At 42.2% G+C, this 17,296-nt stretch overlaps 1 protein-coding gene across 1 annotated transcript; it reads left to right on the top strand.

The window, feature by feature from the left end:
* The first annotated feature begins 315 nt into the window (after window positions 1-315).
* On the top strand, window positions 316-16,169 carry pnpla3 (patatin-like phospholipase domain containing 3). Its single transcript, XM_070549737.1, has 9 exons — window positions 316-614; window positions 1,051-1,283; window positions 1,372-1,437; window positions 7,254-7,463; window positions 9,235-9,295; window positions 9,388-9,558; window positions 13,425-13,557; window positions 13,950-14,057; window positions 14,180-16,169. Exons 1-9 carry the CDS (start codon window positions 428-430, stop codon window positions 14,424-14,426), a joined length of 1,416 nt encoding a protein of 471 aa, XP_070405838.1. The 5' UTR covers window positions 316-427; the 3' UTR covers window positions 14,427-16,169.
* Window positions 16,170-17,296: the final 1,127 nt, after the last annotated feature.

Raw genomic sequence — 17,296 nt, 5'->3', positions numbered from 1 at the left:
GTCAATTTGTAAAGTCAGAATTTCGCTTTAGAACCGACATCTGTCCAGATGTTAAAGAAATAGGATGTAGTCGTGACATTTTTACTATGTGTTCTGAAACACAGAAGGTACAACTGTATTTAGTAAAAGACAGAAAGAAAGTAACAAAACAAAACGGGCAAACCCATTCAAGCATTTTACAGTGTAGAACAACACCAACATATATTAGCTGTTGCTTTCGTGTTTAGATAAAAACAAAACTTGAGTAATAAAAATCTAGTTTACTTCAATAGTTTTCATATTTACGACCGTACGTGAACGCGTCAAGCTCTGCTTATAAAACAGTGTCAGTTCTGCTTTTGCGACCTTCCGCAGGCAGCAGTGAGCGGAACGGTCCCTTTACCAGACCTGTTCTGTGTCCGGTTCCCCTGACGGGGCATGTCCCGCCATGTTCGACCTAAATGGGGGCTGGAATCTGTCCTTCGCCGGCTGCGGGTTTCTGGGGATCTACCACATCGGGGTGGCCAGCTGCCTGCTGGAGAAGGCTCCTTACCTGGTCAAGGGGGCGACCCGGCTGTACGGGGCTTCTGCCGGGGCTCTGACCGCCTCGATGCTCGCCAGCCAGGCCTGCATAGGTAAGACTCACACACCTGCTCATCACCGGTGCTCCCTTATTTCAGCAACTTTAAAAACAGTAAAATAGGACTCTCCACTGTTGGAGTCGTGGAGCAGATGAGGCAGGCTGGCATTTTACTGATTTGTTTATGTGGGTGATTTGTTTTTTGTCAAGAAAAAAAGTGTGTGTGTGTGTGTGTGTGTGTGTGTGTGTGTGTGTGTGTGTGTGTGTGTGTGTCAGAGGCGCTTTAACTTACACTTTCCAGCATAAGCATGAGTTGATATCAGACAAGGGTCCCCATGGACCTAAAGCACACAGAGATAAAAACCTGCAGTGACCTCAGTCATAGGAACAGGTTCATTCAGGTCGCTGACGCCTGATATCATTGATCCAGCTGCTGGAATCCAGTCATAGTGTGTACTTTCTTTCTCACAATTACCCTGTTTATTTTTTAGCTAAATGCTGCGAGGACGTTATTGAGGTGGCAAAGGAAGCCCGGAAGAGAAACCTGGGCCCACTTCACCCAACTTTCAACCTGGTGAAGGTTCTGAGGTCTGGCCTGAACCGGGACCTGCCGTCTGACGCCCACGTCCTGGCTTCAGGGAGGCTGAGTGTTTCTCTCACCAGGGTGTCAGATGGAGAGAATGTGCTGGTGTCTGAGTTCAGCTCCAAAGAGGAGCTAATACAGGTCAGGAGCTTATCAATGTTCTCACACGATGCTGGAAATGTTCTGGTGCTCTCATCATTGCTGCTTTGACCTGGCGTTATGTTCACAGGCTCTCGTCTGCAGCTGTTTCATCCCCATCTACTGTGGGCTGATTCCTCCATCTTTCAGAGGAGTGGTAGGTGATTTATTACACTGCAAACAGTAACCAGTCACAGTAAATCTTGAATGTTTTACTGGGATAAATAAGAGCCATGTAAGGTGGAGATACACCGATTGTATTTTTGAGGGCTGATAACGATTTCCTGGTCTTGTAGAGCTCATACATGTCAATGTCATCTTATACTGAAAAACTAGAGCAGGCAAAACATATTCTGATTCTGGAAGTAAAGATTTCAGTAGTGGAACATCTGTTAGTGTGAATTAGCTCGTCATGATGGTGAGTTTGTGGATTCACACTTAGCGGTGTTGGATTCACAGACAGAATAATAGATCAGACTTTTGAGTTTTAAATTAGCTGATCACAGATTCACATCTTTCAGGATAATGGTTGATTCTGATCGGCAGGATTTTTAGGTCGTCCTGTGAAACAAAGGTTGATTGATGGACTCGTATTTTCAGAACAAGAGTCTGAGAACCGGAGATGTAATCGTGAAACTTCCTCCTAATCACCTGCATCAATCAGGTGTTTCTAATCCTATAATAACTAATTCCAGCTAAATGTCTCATAAACATGAATTCAGCAGCCAGGTTCAATAGGAGACAGAACCCCTGAAACAGAATCTGGGGTGAATATTTAGTTTTTAATTAGGAAAATATTTCAGTCTTTTCCATGGAGTGGGTGGGGCTTAAAGCTCAGGGGCGTGTCCAGGGAGTGGCCTGGGGTAGCACATGCCACCCTTGGAATCTGATTGGCCACCCCAGGTGCCACCACACTAATTTACCTTTAAATAGACTTCTCATTGTCCACAAAAGGCTTGGGGGTAAAACAAAAAAAAAAAAAAAAGCATAACCATTGGTGCCACCCATGCACAAAGTTGTGCCTCACCTGGGCCACCCCGTTTTAAAAGATCCGGACACGCCACTGTTAAAGCTTGCACTGGAACTAACCACTAGAGGGTGCTTTGTTTTTTTCTGCTTTAATTTTTACTTCATGTTCCTGTGTTATTATTATAAATATAGACGGGTTGATATCATCAGACAGGAGCCAACATGGCAGAACCTGAAACCAGGACGCAGCATCACTCTCATCTAACCAATGGAGATGAAGTCCTCTTTATTTATGTACCTGACTTGTTATAAAACACTAAAAAACGTGATTAAACTTTGTTTAGACTGTAGCAGAGTTTTTTTTTTTATCTCCTGATTCATCTGCTGCGGGTTTCAGACTGTGTAGACTTCTGTACTGGACTTCACCCAGCAATCCAAATAACTCTGTCTTTTATTACTAGGGAATACCCTATCAGATCTGAGTCATAAATAGTTCACTAGCTTTAATGAACACAGATTAAAATCCACGACTTTATCATTGCTAAATGCTATTTCATACTAGCAAAGACAGATGTTTTCATTAAATGTTTTTACTTATGGATTTAAAATGTTCTAATTATTCAAACATTTTCAAAAAGTTTTCTATTTATGACCACCCCTTGAGGTAACCCAGCATCTGAAAGGCAGAGCTGTGAAATAATTGGAAATCTGTATCAGCCCTCAGAACTAGAGTGGATTCAACTCCATTATTATTATTATTATTATTACTGTTATCATCTATTAAATGGCTGTGTTTGCGTGCTGGAAGCATCAAAACAGCTGACCATCCTAATGTCTGAAATGGGAACTGAAAAAAGCTGAAGCTGAATGTTTGTTCTTGTGTATCACGATAATACTGAACATTTAAGCCCCCCCACCCCCCCACCCCATTACAACTCTTTAATCAGCGGGCCAGCTTTTAATTATTTGTTTATTTGTACTGAAACATAAACAGAACTTATCTTGACAAAAAGGCTTCTTGATTCTTTGATTTCTTTAATATTTACATCAAACCGCCTCTGACCTTAAAGTATTACAATTAGTACTTAATTACTTTTATAGTACTTTCATAGTGCTTTTCCCAAAAATCTGTCTTACACACATCTACTGCCCTCTAGTGGAGGATCTACAGGTGGCAAGAGCCAATTTTATTTCTGTATTACTGTCATACTGTTTGTGGGGCAGCAGTAGCTCAGGAGGTAGAGCGGGTTGCCTCATGATTGGAGGGTCATGGGTTTGATTCCAGCTCCCGCCAGGGGTATTCTGCAGTTGTGTCCTTGGGCAAGACACTCACCCAACTTGCCTTCGTTAGTGGTGGTCAGAGGGGCCAACGGCGCCAAATGACAGCCTCGCCTCTGTCAGACCTCCCCAGGGCAGCTGTGGCTACAAAGTAGCTTACCATCACTAGCAGTGTGTGAATGTGAGAGTGCATGAAAGCGTCTTTGAGTGTCCTAAAAAGCGCAGTATAAGTTCAATGTATTATTATTATTATTATAGTGGTAAATATTTATATAGTCAAATAAAATATTTTCATATTGTTGGTAGTTAAAGGTGCATTATGTAGAAATGAAATAAAAATTATATCCTGTGGTAAAATTTGGCCAATGCAAACACTTTAAACATCTCTTGAGATTTTTGCCGGCTGCCGTCAAATTACAGTTGTCTGCACTACAGTATTAGGTCGTAGGAGACACGGCAACCTCACACTCACTGATGGTAAACAGTAGCGCTGGGGGTAAACGATAAATTTTTAAACAATTATTTGGGAGATTATTTTATCGAATAGTCGACTATTCTAATGACAATTTAGATGATTAATCTAACGCTTATTTTTCTGTTGCGCGAATAATAAAAACCAGAAAATCTCAAATTAATACCCCAGATTTAATAAACTGGTACTGTTAGAGAATAAACACTACAGGCCTTCCATTTGTATAGCACTGCTTTTCGTGTGTTGTGGTGGGTTGTGTTCTGGTGACATGTAGAGCTTGGGAGTGCAGGCTGCTGAGCCTAAGAGGTGGTTGGAGACGGAGTTTTGTTCTCTATGCTCCTTTGTTTTTGTCACTCATTTGCGTGTGGCGAGTGGTGTTACAACACTTCCCGGGGAGTTTGTCTCGTGTGCAAAAAGGAAGGGACAATAACATCAGGTTTATTTACAAAAACACTAAACTTTCAACCTACAGGTTGGGAATACTAACAAACAAAACAAATACGGCCTGTGGGGAATTAAAACAAAAGTACAAATAAGTAGGATTTAGATGTCCCATTGGGAAAAGTTTCTGGCCAAGATTTTTTTCTGGGTTCTAGACTAAAGTAAGGATCTCACAAACTCTAAACTGGATGGTTAAATTCAAGGTGAAATTTTAAACTAAACCAAAAACCCACAACACTCTAAATGTAGCTTAAAGGGAGATCTACACCACACAAATGATAAGCTCTAAACCAAAACTTAACAGCTTATCCAAACAACAGAGATGTTAGCAAAAACTCTAACGGTAGCTTTACCAACGTTAAACGCAAGTTACCACGTTTAAATAAACCAAAAAGATCCAGCAAACTAACCAGCGCAGAGGAGAGACTGCTACCACAAAAACAGCTCTCCTAATGTCTGAAAGAAGCTTCCTCATGAAGGGAGAAACACTAATCCCGGTGATTTTCTACATCTGCCATAGAGACGAAGCAGCGCCTTTGACCATAGAAGTTGTTGTTTGTTACCTGGAGACGGAGGCGGGCGAAACAGGAAGAGAATCTGGTAGCGGACATTGTCACGGGTCTTTGGTTTGGCGGAGATGTTAGTGAAGGAGGAGAAGAGAGCGAACTAGAAGAAAAGCAACCCCTGGGGACACAACAAGTGGGCGTGGTACGTCGACTACTGGATCTGACGTCGACGAATTTTTAGAATCGAGTCGTTGACGTCATCGATGCTTCGCTACAGCTCTAGTAAACAGTAGTTACATCCCTCCTTCTTTTGTTTTGAAAGGAGAAAAACGGAAAATCCCCGCAGCTAGCTGGATATAAAATATCGTTCAGTGTAATCTTCCTTCCAAAACGACTGAAACATTAAACTTTTTGGGGATTTTCTCATTGTAAAATTCTCAGTATAATCATACATACAGCACCTTTAAATTCAGCCAGCTGTAAGCTAGATTTTAACATTATTAAATATATATTTCAAGCTTTAAACGGTAAATTGATTAGGGTTCTATTTGCGAAGTTTTACAGTCAAAACAAACAAGATGACTGAACCAGAAGCTAAATGGGTTAGCAGTGAGCTAACAAGACTAAATCAGGTGATTCAACAATTATTCAACAGCACACTGTGGACCGTCGGGTAATTGACCCTGAATAGACCCACAGAGTCCAAATCCCTCACAGAACAAGAGACCATCAGCTGGATTCAGGTTGCTTTCATGGCTCAGAACTTTCTTATTGGACCTCCCCTGTCAATGGGTGTTATCAGTAGATTGTGTACATCGAGTACTATCAGATACTTGTACTTCCTCTCTGCTCAGAGTGCAGTTTAATGTCTCTTATCAGCTGTGAGCATGACTGAACACACAGGAGCAGGTTAGACGCACGCACCAACAAATAGAGCCCGTGTTGAAAACTGGAACACAGTTTGATTGATTTTCTTGGAGACCAAACAATGTGTTTAAATATATAAAGTCAGTTTAACTCAGGTCACACACAATTTAATGGGTTTTAATCTCTGGACAGGGTACTTTTATTTTTTCTGTTTAATGACATCTCACGAGGGCTGCAGCCATTCTGCCTCTGAGTTTGTGACCAGAAAGTTTTCACAGGTCACAAAAATATCCAAGCTTCGTGCTTCATGAAAGATCAGTTCAGTTGGGTTTTATCAGAAACTCTTATCTGGACATTTGTCTTTATATAAAAATTATCATACATCAGATGTTTTTTGTCAGTCACAGGGTTTCTTGTTGTTGTTGCCATGGTGATAAAGTCTGGCAGCTGTATATCTGTGAACAGATTGATGCAGTTCTGTTTGGTCTTTGTTTTCTTCTCAGCTGGTCTCATTGTGTTTGTGAGGAATTCTTCTGAAATCAGAAGTTAACTGGTGTTCAACAGCTTTTACTTTCCTTATGTCTGACACCACCTCACATCTGCGACCTTTATCCCTGATCTCCTCCACCCTGTTTTGTCTCTTAGCTCCTTCATGCAGAAAACAACAGTCAGCATGTTGTGCGACAATGATAGCTGTCCTCCAGAAACACGTGATGCCTGAGCAGAACACATGGGTCACGTGGTTGAAATAAAACATCAGGCCCCCAGCCCAGCCTCCTCGTTCAGTGGGTTTCTCAAAACGTTTATTTTCTGTCTGTGAACTTTCACATGTTTCACTCACTCACTTTTTCCTGGAATGTTGGAATCCTCCTGAGTGTTCTGCTGTTTTACTGTTTGTTTAACGCAGACTCAACGACTTTTGAATTTGATCCAAAAGTATTATTTTTCAAACAGAATTGTATTATGCTGTCTCTGACTGTAAAACTTTCTGGATCCTGCAAACGAATCGTGTAAATCGGGTTTATGCTGCATCATTACATCATACATAAGTTGAAGCGTGTGTGTTCAGAGCGCTGACCCACATTCCTGCACTAACCCACTTTCTAGCTGGAGCAATTGGCTTTTTCCTGTCTCCTTGAATTCTGTTCATTTTTCTCTCACTGGAAGACAAGGGGATGTTTCATGCCATTAAAAACATAAAATATTTAAAGATGCTCTTAAAAAACAAATAAAATGTTTTCCAAGAAAACATTCTGAATCATGTAAAACAACCCGGGACAACAGCAGTTGGTGACCCTTGATGTAATTGCTGATCCTGGCTGCATTTTTTTGTTAAATAAACTCTCGTTTCATTAATTTAATTTTAGATTTAGTCTAAACTAATTAACAGTTTAAATAAAAGTGTGAAAACGCATTTTTCTCCCCTGGGTTTGTGTGCAGCGATACGTGGATGGCGGGATCAGTGACAACCTGCCGCAGTCTGAGCTGAAGAACACCATCACCATCTCTCCATTCTCCGGTGAAAGTGACATCTGTCCTCGGGACAATTCTACCAGCTTCCATGAGCTGCGCTTCACTAACACCAGCATTCAGATGAACATGGGCAATCTGTACCGCCTCAGCAGGGCCTTGTTTCCCCCAGAACCCAAGGTAGGCTAGGATGTTAAACACTTTCGGTTAATTTACAGAGACGCAATTCAACATTTTCATATTTTTAAATCATTTCCTTTATCTAGTATGTGATAAAACGACCTTTTACGGTGTTAATAAAAGGCCACCCAGCCCCTATCGCCCTCCAGAATATCCAGAATATTCCACTTGCAACTTCAGAGTTGCCAGTCCACTCTGTTGGACTTTTGAGCTGACATACCTGGTGCTGCAGTCTGCTTCAAACATGTTTTAGATCATGAACACAGCTGGTTTGTTTAATTTAGTGATGAATCACTACTGTAGACACTATTGAAGGTTGGGGAGACAGTCAGTGGATTTTCTACTTGTCCAGTGAATAGTTCCCTTAATCCTTCTTCTATGTTCAAGCCTCTGAAATCCAACTGGTGTCCACTGTCTAGACTGGTATAGGCACTAGTCCTCTGTCTGGACTAGGGTTGGACAGTAATTCACTAACTTAACCTCCTTTGACCCTACATCCACATATACAAACATTGGCTTCTTGCTCTAGAATATCGTATTGTCTTCGATTCAGACCTTTTTTTTATTGTTTAGAAACATTTTATCTTGTATTTAAGTTTAAAATATCTTTTATTTCCATTTTTCTAGGAAACCTGTCAATATTTTTATTTTATTTTATATCTCACCAAATATAAATTCAGGTCTCAGGAGGATAATTTATATTGATCGATAGGCATGTGATGCGATAGAAAAAAAATTGGTCAATAAAAACTTCATTTTGACAAGAGACTGAAACCAAGGTGGTTGTGAATGCCGTAGAGGCACAGAAAAATGTTTTATTGATTTCCAGATGCACCGAGTAGTTGGTGGTAGATCGATCACGGCGGACATAAAAAAGAAAAACAAATGGATTGATGGGGCCAAGAGGAACATGGCAATCGTCACTTTAATGATGCCATCCAAAACTGCATTACGGTGTTCAGGGATCACGCACATATTTCTTATTCAAGATTAACTTTCAATGAACACATTTAATTTAACCCAAAGAGACTTTAGGCAGGAAATGACATATATGGTACTCAAACATCATGTCATATAAAACAAATAGCATCTCACCAGTTGGATTAGTCCCACTGGAACGAAGCGGTTGCTGGGAAGCCTGAGAGGGCTGCAGGTGTAACGTTAAAGTTTTAACTTGATTAACACTGGATTCACTTAGTCGTGTGACTCGTGTCAGACAGTTACACCAATAGGTAATTGGAAGATGTAGCCTTCAAATGAATGTTGTGTGACATCCTTAAAGCAAGATGTTTTCATTTTATATATATATTGTGATACTTATTTTAGGCCATATCACCCAGCCCTAAACTACGGTCACTGCTTGCCTAAAGTTGTGCATCTTCTCCCTTCAAAATTTTTTTTAAGTCACTAAGTTTGCGTAGAAAATGGCTTATGCATTTTTCAGACCCCCTCTGTGCATAAGCAAACTTTATAAATGAGGCCCCAGTCCACGGTCTGAGAGCAGTACGCACACCAGAGTGTTTTTCTGGTTGAAGCGTCCATGGAGAAAGCAAATGAAACAATCATGGGAAATGTTTTAAAAATCAGCCGTTTATACCGTTACACTTATACATTCATAAACAAAGTCATTTAATGACAGACTTCCCTTCAAAAATATCAAAGGAACCCGACGTGTGAGATCTGATACATTCCAGGTGTTCTTCTTGCACTTAATCCAGACGTTTGATGTTTGGAGGAAGAAACTTTTATTTTGTTCTGGTTTTGCTGACAGGTCCTGGCAGAGATGTGTCAGAGTGGTTATAAGGATGCTCTACGCTTCCTGGAGGAGAACAGTGAGTTCACTAACATGATAACAAACTAATTATCCAGCCACATCCCTGTTGCACCCGTCTCCTGTCTCTCATGTCCTGTTTTGTGCTGCTAGACCTGCTGATGCTTGAGGTCCCCAGCCCAGGCCTGTCGGACGGCTCCATCAGCTGCTGCAACAATCCTGCTGAAACAACCAAAGAGTGGGTGCTGAGAAGACTCCACCTGCTGCATCAGAAGCACTGGTGGATGGATGAGAAGATTGCTTTGCCTACCTCAATAAAAAAAGGTGGCGTTTTTTCTCAGATTTGCTTTCTTTTTTTTTAAGTGTGTAGATGAGTTTTGTTTTGACAGGAAGCAGTACCAGTATCTGGTAGCAACGCTCAACCACGTGACCAGTAGGTAGTGGTCATACGCCAGGGTAGGGATGTCTGTCTAAATCTCTATGTTCTGCATCTGCTGGGCCGTAAGATGATACCATCTCTTTACTGGGTCACTTTCCACCATCCTGTCATCAAGAGCTGGAGGTGGACTCTCTCAGACCAACAACCAATGGAAATGTTGGGATTTTTTAAAATCTCTGAATTATTTTCACCTTTACTCTGATTACCTGACCAAAGTCAAAACAGAAACCATTTTTTACTTTTTATTTTTGAAATATAATCGGCCACTTTCGATTTCACATGCTAGCTAATCTTCTACCCGCTTCCTGCATTAGCCGCCAATACAAAATAGACGGGGAAATGCACGGATTAGAAAAGCCAGTCAGATCTAAGCCACACTAAAAATTTGCATTCGTGGACTCACCCATCTTGGCTTGCGACTGGATAAGATTTGGCATCCAGGAGAGAGCAGAGCAAGTCTCAGCTAGTAGGAGCTTACCATTAGCATTAGCAACTCCACAACGTGACGTAGGGCTGTCACGGTAAGCTGTCACGGTAACCGCAAAATGAAATATCGCAATATGAAGAAACCCACCACGCTGCATCATGGGCCACCACGATTACTAAACTTGATTCAACTCAATGATGCATGTTGAGAAGGATGGCTGCACTGGTATCAAAACGAAACGTTACTTCGCTCCTTTAGGAGCACTTTGGTTTTCAGTACGTCAGCTGCTGCGCAGCCAGGGTCCTTGGCCGAGACAGAGCTGCCACCAGCGGCAAAATAAATAAATAAACGCTCGGAGACCTGCTGAAGTCCCGGACAAGCACTGCTTCTGCAACCGTCCCGAAGAGAGTTTGAGCCGAGCTGGAGCTCACTCGCTACCTGCAGGAGGAATGCATCCACCCTAAAGAACCCCCCCTGACATCGTGGAGCAACAACCGGGAGAGATTCCCTTTGCTCGCCAGAATCGCACGCAAGTACGTGTGCATTAGTGCAACGAGCGCACCATCCGAGAGGGTTTTCAGTGTTGCTGGAAATGTTGCCACCCCTCTCAGATCCTCTCTCAAACCGTATATGGTTAACATGCTGGTTTTCCTTGTGGGTAACAAGGACGTGACCGAGCTATAAATCACCGTCATTCGTGTGTGTGAAAGTGAAAGTGAAATGATAGTGCCCCGCGCCCGGTACATGTAATTTTTTATGCTTGATTTTACACAACTAAACAAAATGGGGACTTGCATAGGCGTCATTTTAACCGGGGACGCCGGGGACATGTCCCCGGCAAAATTTGTGATTGGCATCTGTGTCCCCCCCAATTTCAAAAACGCCTGCTGATGAGGATTTTTGTTTTACCAGCTCAGATCTTATACCAGGGGTCGGCAACCTGTTCCCATCAAAGAGCCATCATTACCCTTTTCCCACGGTAATTCTGGACGAACCTTAATAAGCAGTGACTTAAGTGAAGCAGGCAGGTCGCGCCAGAAAATTTAGTTTAAAAAGACGTCATAAATGTGTTCCCCCGTCCTTTTTATTTATAAAATATGAAGTAAAAACTCACAATTTAATTTTCAATTATTTGTCATTAATATGTAGTCTACACCCGTGCGTTAAGTGGACCATCTTCCAGTAAAAGCAAAGCATCCAGCCCACCTCTCCAAATGCGTAAAATGTGCATCAGCCGCTAGTTAGGTGCGCCGCGCGCTCCGTCAGCTGATCAGCCCAGACAAGAGCAGAGCAACTAGAGAAAGAATAGAGGATAATTGTGTCTGGATGTGGATGGAGATTACATTTTACAGCAGCCTGATCATCATTTAAATACGTAAACCGTCACCTGTCTTCTAGTCCACGCTATCAGCATTATTTTAATTGGTGTGTGTGTGTGTGTGTGTGTGTGTGTGTGTGTGTGTGTGTGTGTGTGTGTTTTCCACTTCAAACACTGGTCTAACCAACCAGACCAGCGTGTCCAGTAACACATTAATGTTACAATTAAACAGTTTCACTTCATGTAGGCTAGGAACATTTCACCTGCCGTGGCCCGACCGCTTCTGCTCCACATAAACTTTGTGCGTAATCAAATGTCTCTACGCGTCATGCGTCTCCATATTAGAGACGGGAACAAGCGCTGTTCAGCCAAAGTTTCATAATTTCATAAAAAGAACATTTTTCCAAGTGACACATCCCTCAGAGAGACCGGGTTTCCAGACTGTTTCAGTGGGAGGAAATCTTATCGCATGCGCCGGTTCTGTGCTGCGCTGCGAACCCCAGATCTTCAGCTCACTGTCCACCGTGGGCGCTCCGAGCCACGCTGAACACAGTGTCCAGTATAAAGCTCTGATGTTCTGATGGGAATATTTGACCTCCGCGATGTGCGTTAACGATTAAAATGTCAGCTCATCCATGCGCATCAGTGTGCGTCCTGCGTCGGGGTAATTCTTTCAAACCAAGCAACATCCTTGAGTTTATCCATCAAAATAAACAGTCAAATGAAACAAGGGCTCGGGCGCGATTCGATCCCCAGACTCCCGGGTGAGAGTCATACGCTCTAACCAGTCAGCCAAAGGGACAACCCCTTGGCCAAGTAGCCAGGGCGCATGATCTATCGGGACACTGTGACAGGACACACACTGCCAAACCTGATTATGAAACTTTGGCTGAATAGTGCTTGTTCCTGTCTCCAATGTGGCGACGCATCCAGGAACCTGTCTGAGGAGAAGCCCAGAATCTCACATCCTTCAGCTCAGGAAGCGCCTATGATTACGCACAAGCATGACGCGTCAACCCAGTCTCACAGTAAGACTGGGTTGGACCTGTTCAGGTTTACGCAGACAATCTTTACATTTGGAATTGGCATACAGATGTAAAATTAATGCAGTAAAATATAAAGCATTTTATTTAAATATCCATTCATTATTTTACAAGCACAGAGAGCCGCATCAGATGGATGGAAGAGCCGCATGCGTCTCCAGAGCCGCGGATTGCCGACCCCTGTGCTAGCCTACTTTATTGTCCCCAGCAATTTTTAAACCCCACTCAAGTGTATGGTTATTGTCCCCAGCAATTCTGACAACAAACTGACGCCCTTGGGGACTTGTTTCTTATTTGTTAGATGCTGCGGCCAAATTTGCATTTAAAAGTTTAACCTTCTCCTGCATTTTGTTGTTTTAAAGTTCAGTCGGACTCCGACTGTCGGAGAAACAAACGTTACTGCGATCTGTGTTGTTACTTCCCTTTGATCTGCATTCAGTAAAGTGTTATAAAAGAAGGCACGGCAATTTTTAACATTTTTTAAATGTGTAAACATTATGTTTAGATAGTACTGCAATAAAAAAAGTGCTGCAATAATATCGCACACCGCAATATTAAGCCACCCTGAATCACCGCAGGGGGAATTCCTCAACCGCGACAGCCCTACGTGACAGAGCTCCTTCGGGCTTGAGTTATTTGTGGAGATAAAACATCAAATCTAACAGAGGCAGTGGAAGAGTTGCAATTCTGTTAGCCAATCAGAGGTGAGATGTCTGAATATCAAGACATGTCATGCCGTGTCCTGCTCAAGAGCACCAGAGCACTTTTCCCACAGAAATGTAGTGAAAGAATGAGTGAACTTGGTCTTTAGGACTAAATCCTCAACATGACAGAGATTCTGTCACTGAGTTTATGTGTGTGTTGTGGTTGTTCCAGTGAAAATGTGTAGAATAGCCCATCATAATCTGTTTGCTGGAACAGGAACACGGTGGGGTGGACTGATGGGGTTTTTGTGTCCTACAGTGTTCTGCGAAGCCTGTCAAGACAAATCGGGTCTCTATTCCAAGGTGTCGGGGATGCTCCCGTTGAGAGTGGCCTCCTACATGCTCATGCCGTACACTCTTCCAGTCCAGTCAGCGTACTCTGTGGCTCAGAGGTAACCTGAAGCTTTCATCAGTAGTTCCGTGTCAAAGCTAGATGGAGCTCACTCTGTTGGTGTTGCACTTATTAAAGCTTGCCTGGGTTTAATTGAGGTCACAGCAGTTTAAAGTTAAGTTTAGGGTGCTTTCTTTCAGTTCATCATTTTATTACCATGGAGATTTAACCTAGGGTCCAATTTCTTTTCATGCATTGAAAACTGCAGCCGAAACACACGTGTCGCTGCAACCCAGGTGAGAAAGTTCATGCTGATTGGTCAGGTTGTCTGGGTGCAGGGCAGGCTTATTATTCTCAGACTTTAACAACGATTTCACACTCATGTGGTATTCTAGCACGTGCAGCGGTCATCAGAGTCATCTACGGACGGCTGATTTCTCTGATTTCTCCCAGGTTTGTGGAGTGGATCCCAGAGGTTCCTGCTGATGTTCGCTGGCTCTTAGGTGTAGCAGGCGATGTGTACCAACAGGCGTGGAAGGTGAAACCCACCAACTCTACAAGGTGACTTATCAATGCAGGCTTAGTGCTACTAACACGTGGACTGATGCCGTACCAGGCCATTTCATGTCTTTGACTAAATGTTGAACTAATTCTAACTTATAAACATTTTATTTACTTTGCAGCAATCGAACCCTGAGGAAATGCTTGAGCGTTCCGCCGCTGCCTTCAAAGTGTGAAACTCCCCTACAGTGTGACATCCTTCCTCCCGTTTCCTCCCTGGACCTTCACAGCAGTTACTGGGAAAACCCAAAGCTAACCTCCTCCTCCTCACCCCACGACCAGCGTTCTCTCACAGCTCCCTCCTTCCCCCAACAAGTCTGCTTCTTTGTGGGCTCGCAGGATGACCCTCTGAGTCCTGCCGAGCAGTGAAACCATCTAGGACTTGGTTGAACACCTCTCACCTCCCAGGTTGCATCAAGTGAAGAGGACCAGAGCGATCTGGAACACTTTGGAAAGAGCTCCCTCTGGATCACTGATTTGTTTTTAATGTACTGGTAAAAAGCTGCATTTAGAAAAAACACATCTTTACTTACCTGCTAGCTGTAAATGTGCACAAATATAATATTCGTGACTTCTGTTTAATCCCGATTTTAGGCCTGGTCTGTTCAATGTGTGGCCCGGTGGCCATTTGTGGCCCTCAAGAGTGATTTTGTGCGGATCCCAAATATTTTCATTTTTATTAACATGAAGCTTACTTTTAGCAGTTCAAAAATTCACCCTAAAATCTTTTAGCAACTTCACAAGAAACAGGCTTTTTGACTGCAAGGACAAAATTGGCCTTTCGTTTGAAAGGTTTGGACATCTCCGCTCTAAAGCAGTTTGCAGAGTAAACAAGTTAAATTCGGCTGTCATTTATTACAGTTCGTTCTCTTCACTTATGATTGTTTTAAATGAGGTCAATCTATATCATTCTGGTTCAATAGATTAAAAAATTTACGTTTTTAAATCAAGTTCATTGTTTCAGTTAATTCTAATTTAAGTCAGTCTGAAATCCAGACACGTTTGATCACACAACACTCTGATGATTATCTTTATTTCAGTGAAATAACACTCATGTTAATTTGGCTTTATGAACTCAATCCACCCAGTTTAAATAATTAAAACAAGACATCTCTTTACAAAGTACTGGATCCATCAAGTTTTCTGCCTCTTCCTGATTATCTGCGGAGCTCAAGGCTACGAGGCTGCATTAGAAGGACATAGTTGGAGAAAAAGTCTGAAGTAAAGTTGAGAAACTATTTCCAGAAATAAGTCATTTCAAATCCAGCTGGAGGAAGTGAACCATGCCGTCCTCCTCAGCCTGACTATTCTGTTTTCATTAGGGTTCGGAGTGTGTTTTAATTAGTAAATCAGGTGTTTTATTGAACGTTAGCTGTTTTTATCCAGTGATTCTTTCAGACCTTTACAGTAAGAGACTCGCTGACCATATTCACAAGTTCTTCAGAGGGCTTCTAGTCAGCCACTGAGTCAGACCAGGAGGTTGGTGCATTCTTCTTCATGTACGCACTGATACAAAACAGCTGCAACACTTATAAGTGTTGCTGAACTAATCCCACTTCTCCTCTAGGTGGCAGCATTTGCTTTTGTTAGGAATGACGTCATACCCAGGCAGTCTGCTTTCAGCCGATGAATATCAAATGAGGCTGAATCAGATGAAAAAAACTACAGTAATATTATTTTCATGAGTAATCTGATTACAGATAGAATCAAACAAATCTTTCTGAATGTTGATAAGAGCGCTGGAAAAGAGCATTTTCCCCTTTAATGTTTAATAATATAATAACCCGTTGATTCAAACTGCTGTATTATTTTCTTCTAATTTGTTATTGAATGTGTATTTTATTATTAATATATAACAGTTTTACAACTGGATGTGTATCTTATTTAAGACTAACACAAATATATTTTTGAATTTCTCTGACTGAGATGTTTCATTTTTTTTACAAGTCTATCAGATGAAAGATTTAACCCATCTCTTTTCTTTCAGACCAAAAGTAATTTTGCTCTGAATGAAGTAAATACTAATCAGAATGTTGTTAAAAGCTATTTAAACAGAAGCTATACTAATCCAAAACCTAATTTATGTAAAACAGATTAAACACTTTGAACATCTTTGTTACGTTCATACTATGTTGGTTTTCCAATTTCATTTTCTGGTGTTCATTGTACAAAGTGATAAGGGTTTGTTGTTACCCTTGCTGACATGTTTAGACGGTCACTACCGCCTTCGGCAGAGCAACCGCCAGATGTTGATAGCGTCACTTCCTTATTTCCGTGGGCAGCAGAGGGCAATGGATGATATCGCCCTCTGCTGCCCACGCCCTCTCAGCTGATCACCGTGTCCCATGAGTGGTCCAGCGTGTAGACTCCTTCGTTCCTGGTCATGGTCCTGGGTGCACGTCTCCTTATCTCAATTGCTCATTTGATCCATCTTTTGAATTTCTATTGCTGTGTGATTATGATCTGTGTGCGGGCAACAGAGGGCAATATCGTCCTCTGCTTCCCGGGGATATAAGGAAGTGACCCCATCAACATCCGGCGGTTGCTCTGCCGAAGGCGGTAGTGAACGTCGAAACATATCAGCAAAGGTAACAACAAACCCTATCACTCTGTACAATGAAGAACAAAATTTTTTTTATTAGATTGAACACTTTTACACTTGGCTCACTGTGTACGTGTGTGTGAGACTGGTTCGTTGTTTGTGTTTGGCCCTGTGATGGACCAGTGACCTATCAGGGACAGAGAAAGGACGGGGGGCTTTGTCACTTAGGAATGTGGGATTTGATTTATTGACATTCCTTGACCTTTGACCCTGGCCTATGTTCTCTGATCTGTCTATTCCTATTCCCGTGGGAACAAATGACTCCAGACCTTTCTGAATAACTCCCGAACCATTTGATCAGTCCTAAAGCACTTCTTAAATCTGTCCATTCATTCATCCCTCCATCAGTGTTGGTCTGTAGGATACCTTTGCTGCATCCTGGACCCATTGTGACCTTTCCCTCCACTCTCCTCTTTGTGATTTGTCCCTCCAACCACAGCTCGTCCATTCTCCTCTCTCTTCTCTAGCATTGATTCTCATCTCTTAAAATTATATAAACAAAAGTTGTCATGTTGCTAGTTTGATGCCTCGAAAATTTTAAGTTAAAGTTTAAAACAAAGTGTTTGCTGCTGTAGACTTGTGGTGTGGTCTGTGGATCTTAACTACAAAACAATGTTTAACACTTTAACTTCCTCAC

This window comes from Nothobranchius furzeri, chromosome 1 (genome assembly GCF_043380555.1).
Source record: "Nothobranchius furzeri strain GRZ-AD chromosome 1, NfurGRZ-RIMD1, whole genome shotgun sequence".
Taxonomy (NCBI): domain Eukaryota; kingdom Metazoa; phylum Chordata; class Actinopteri; order Cyprinodontiformes; family Nothobranchiidae; genus Nothobranchius; species Nothobranchius furzeri.
This window is presented reverse-complemented; position numbering and strand designations above follow the sequence as displayed.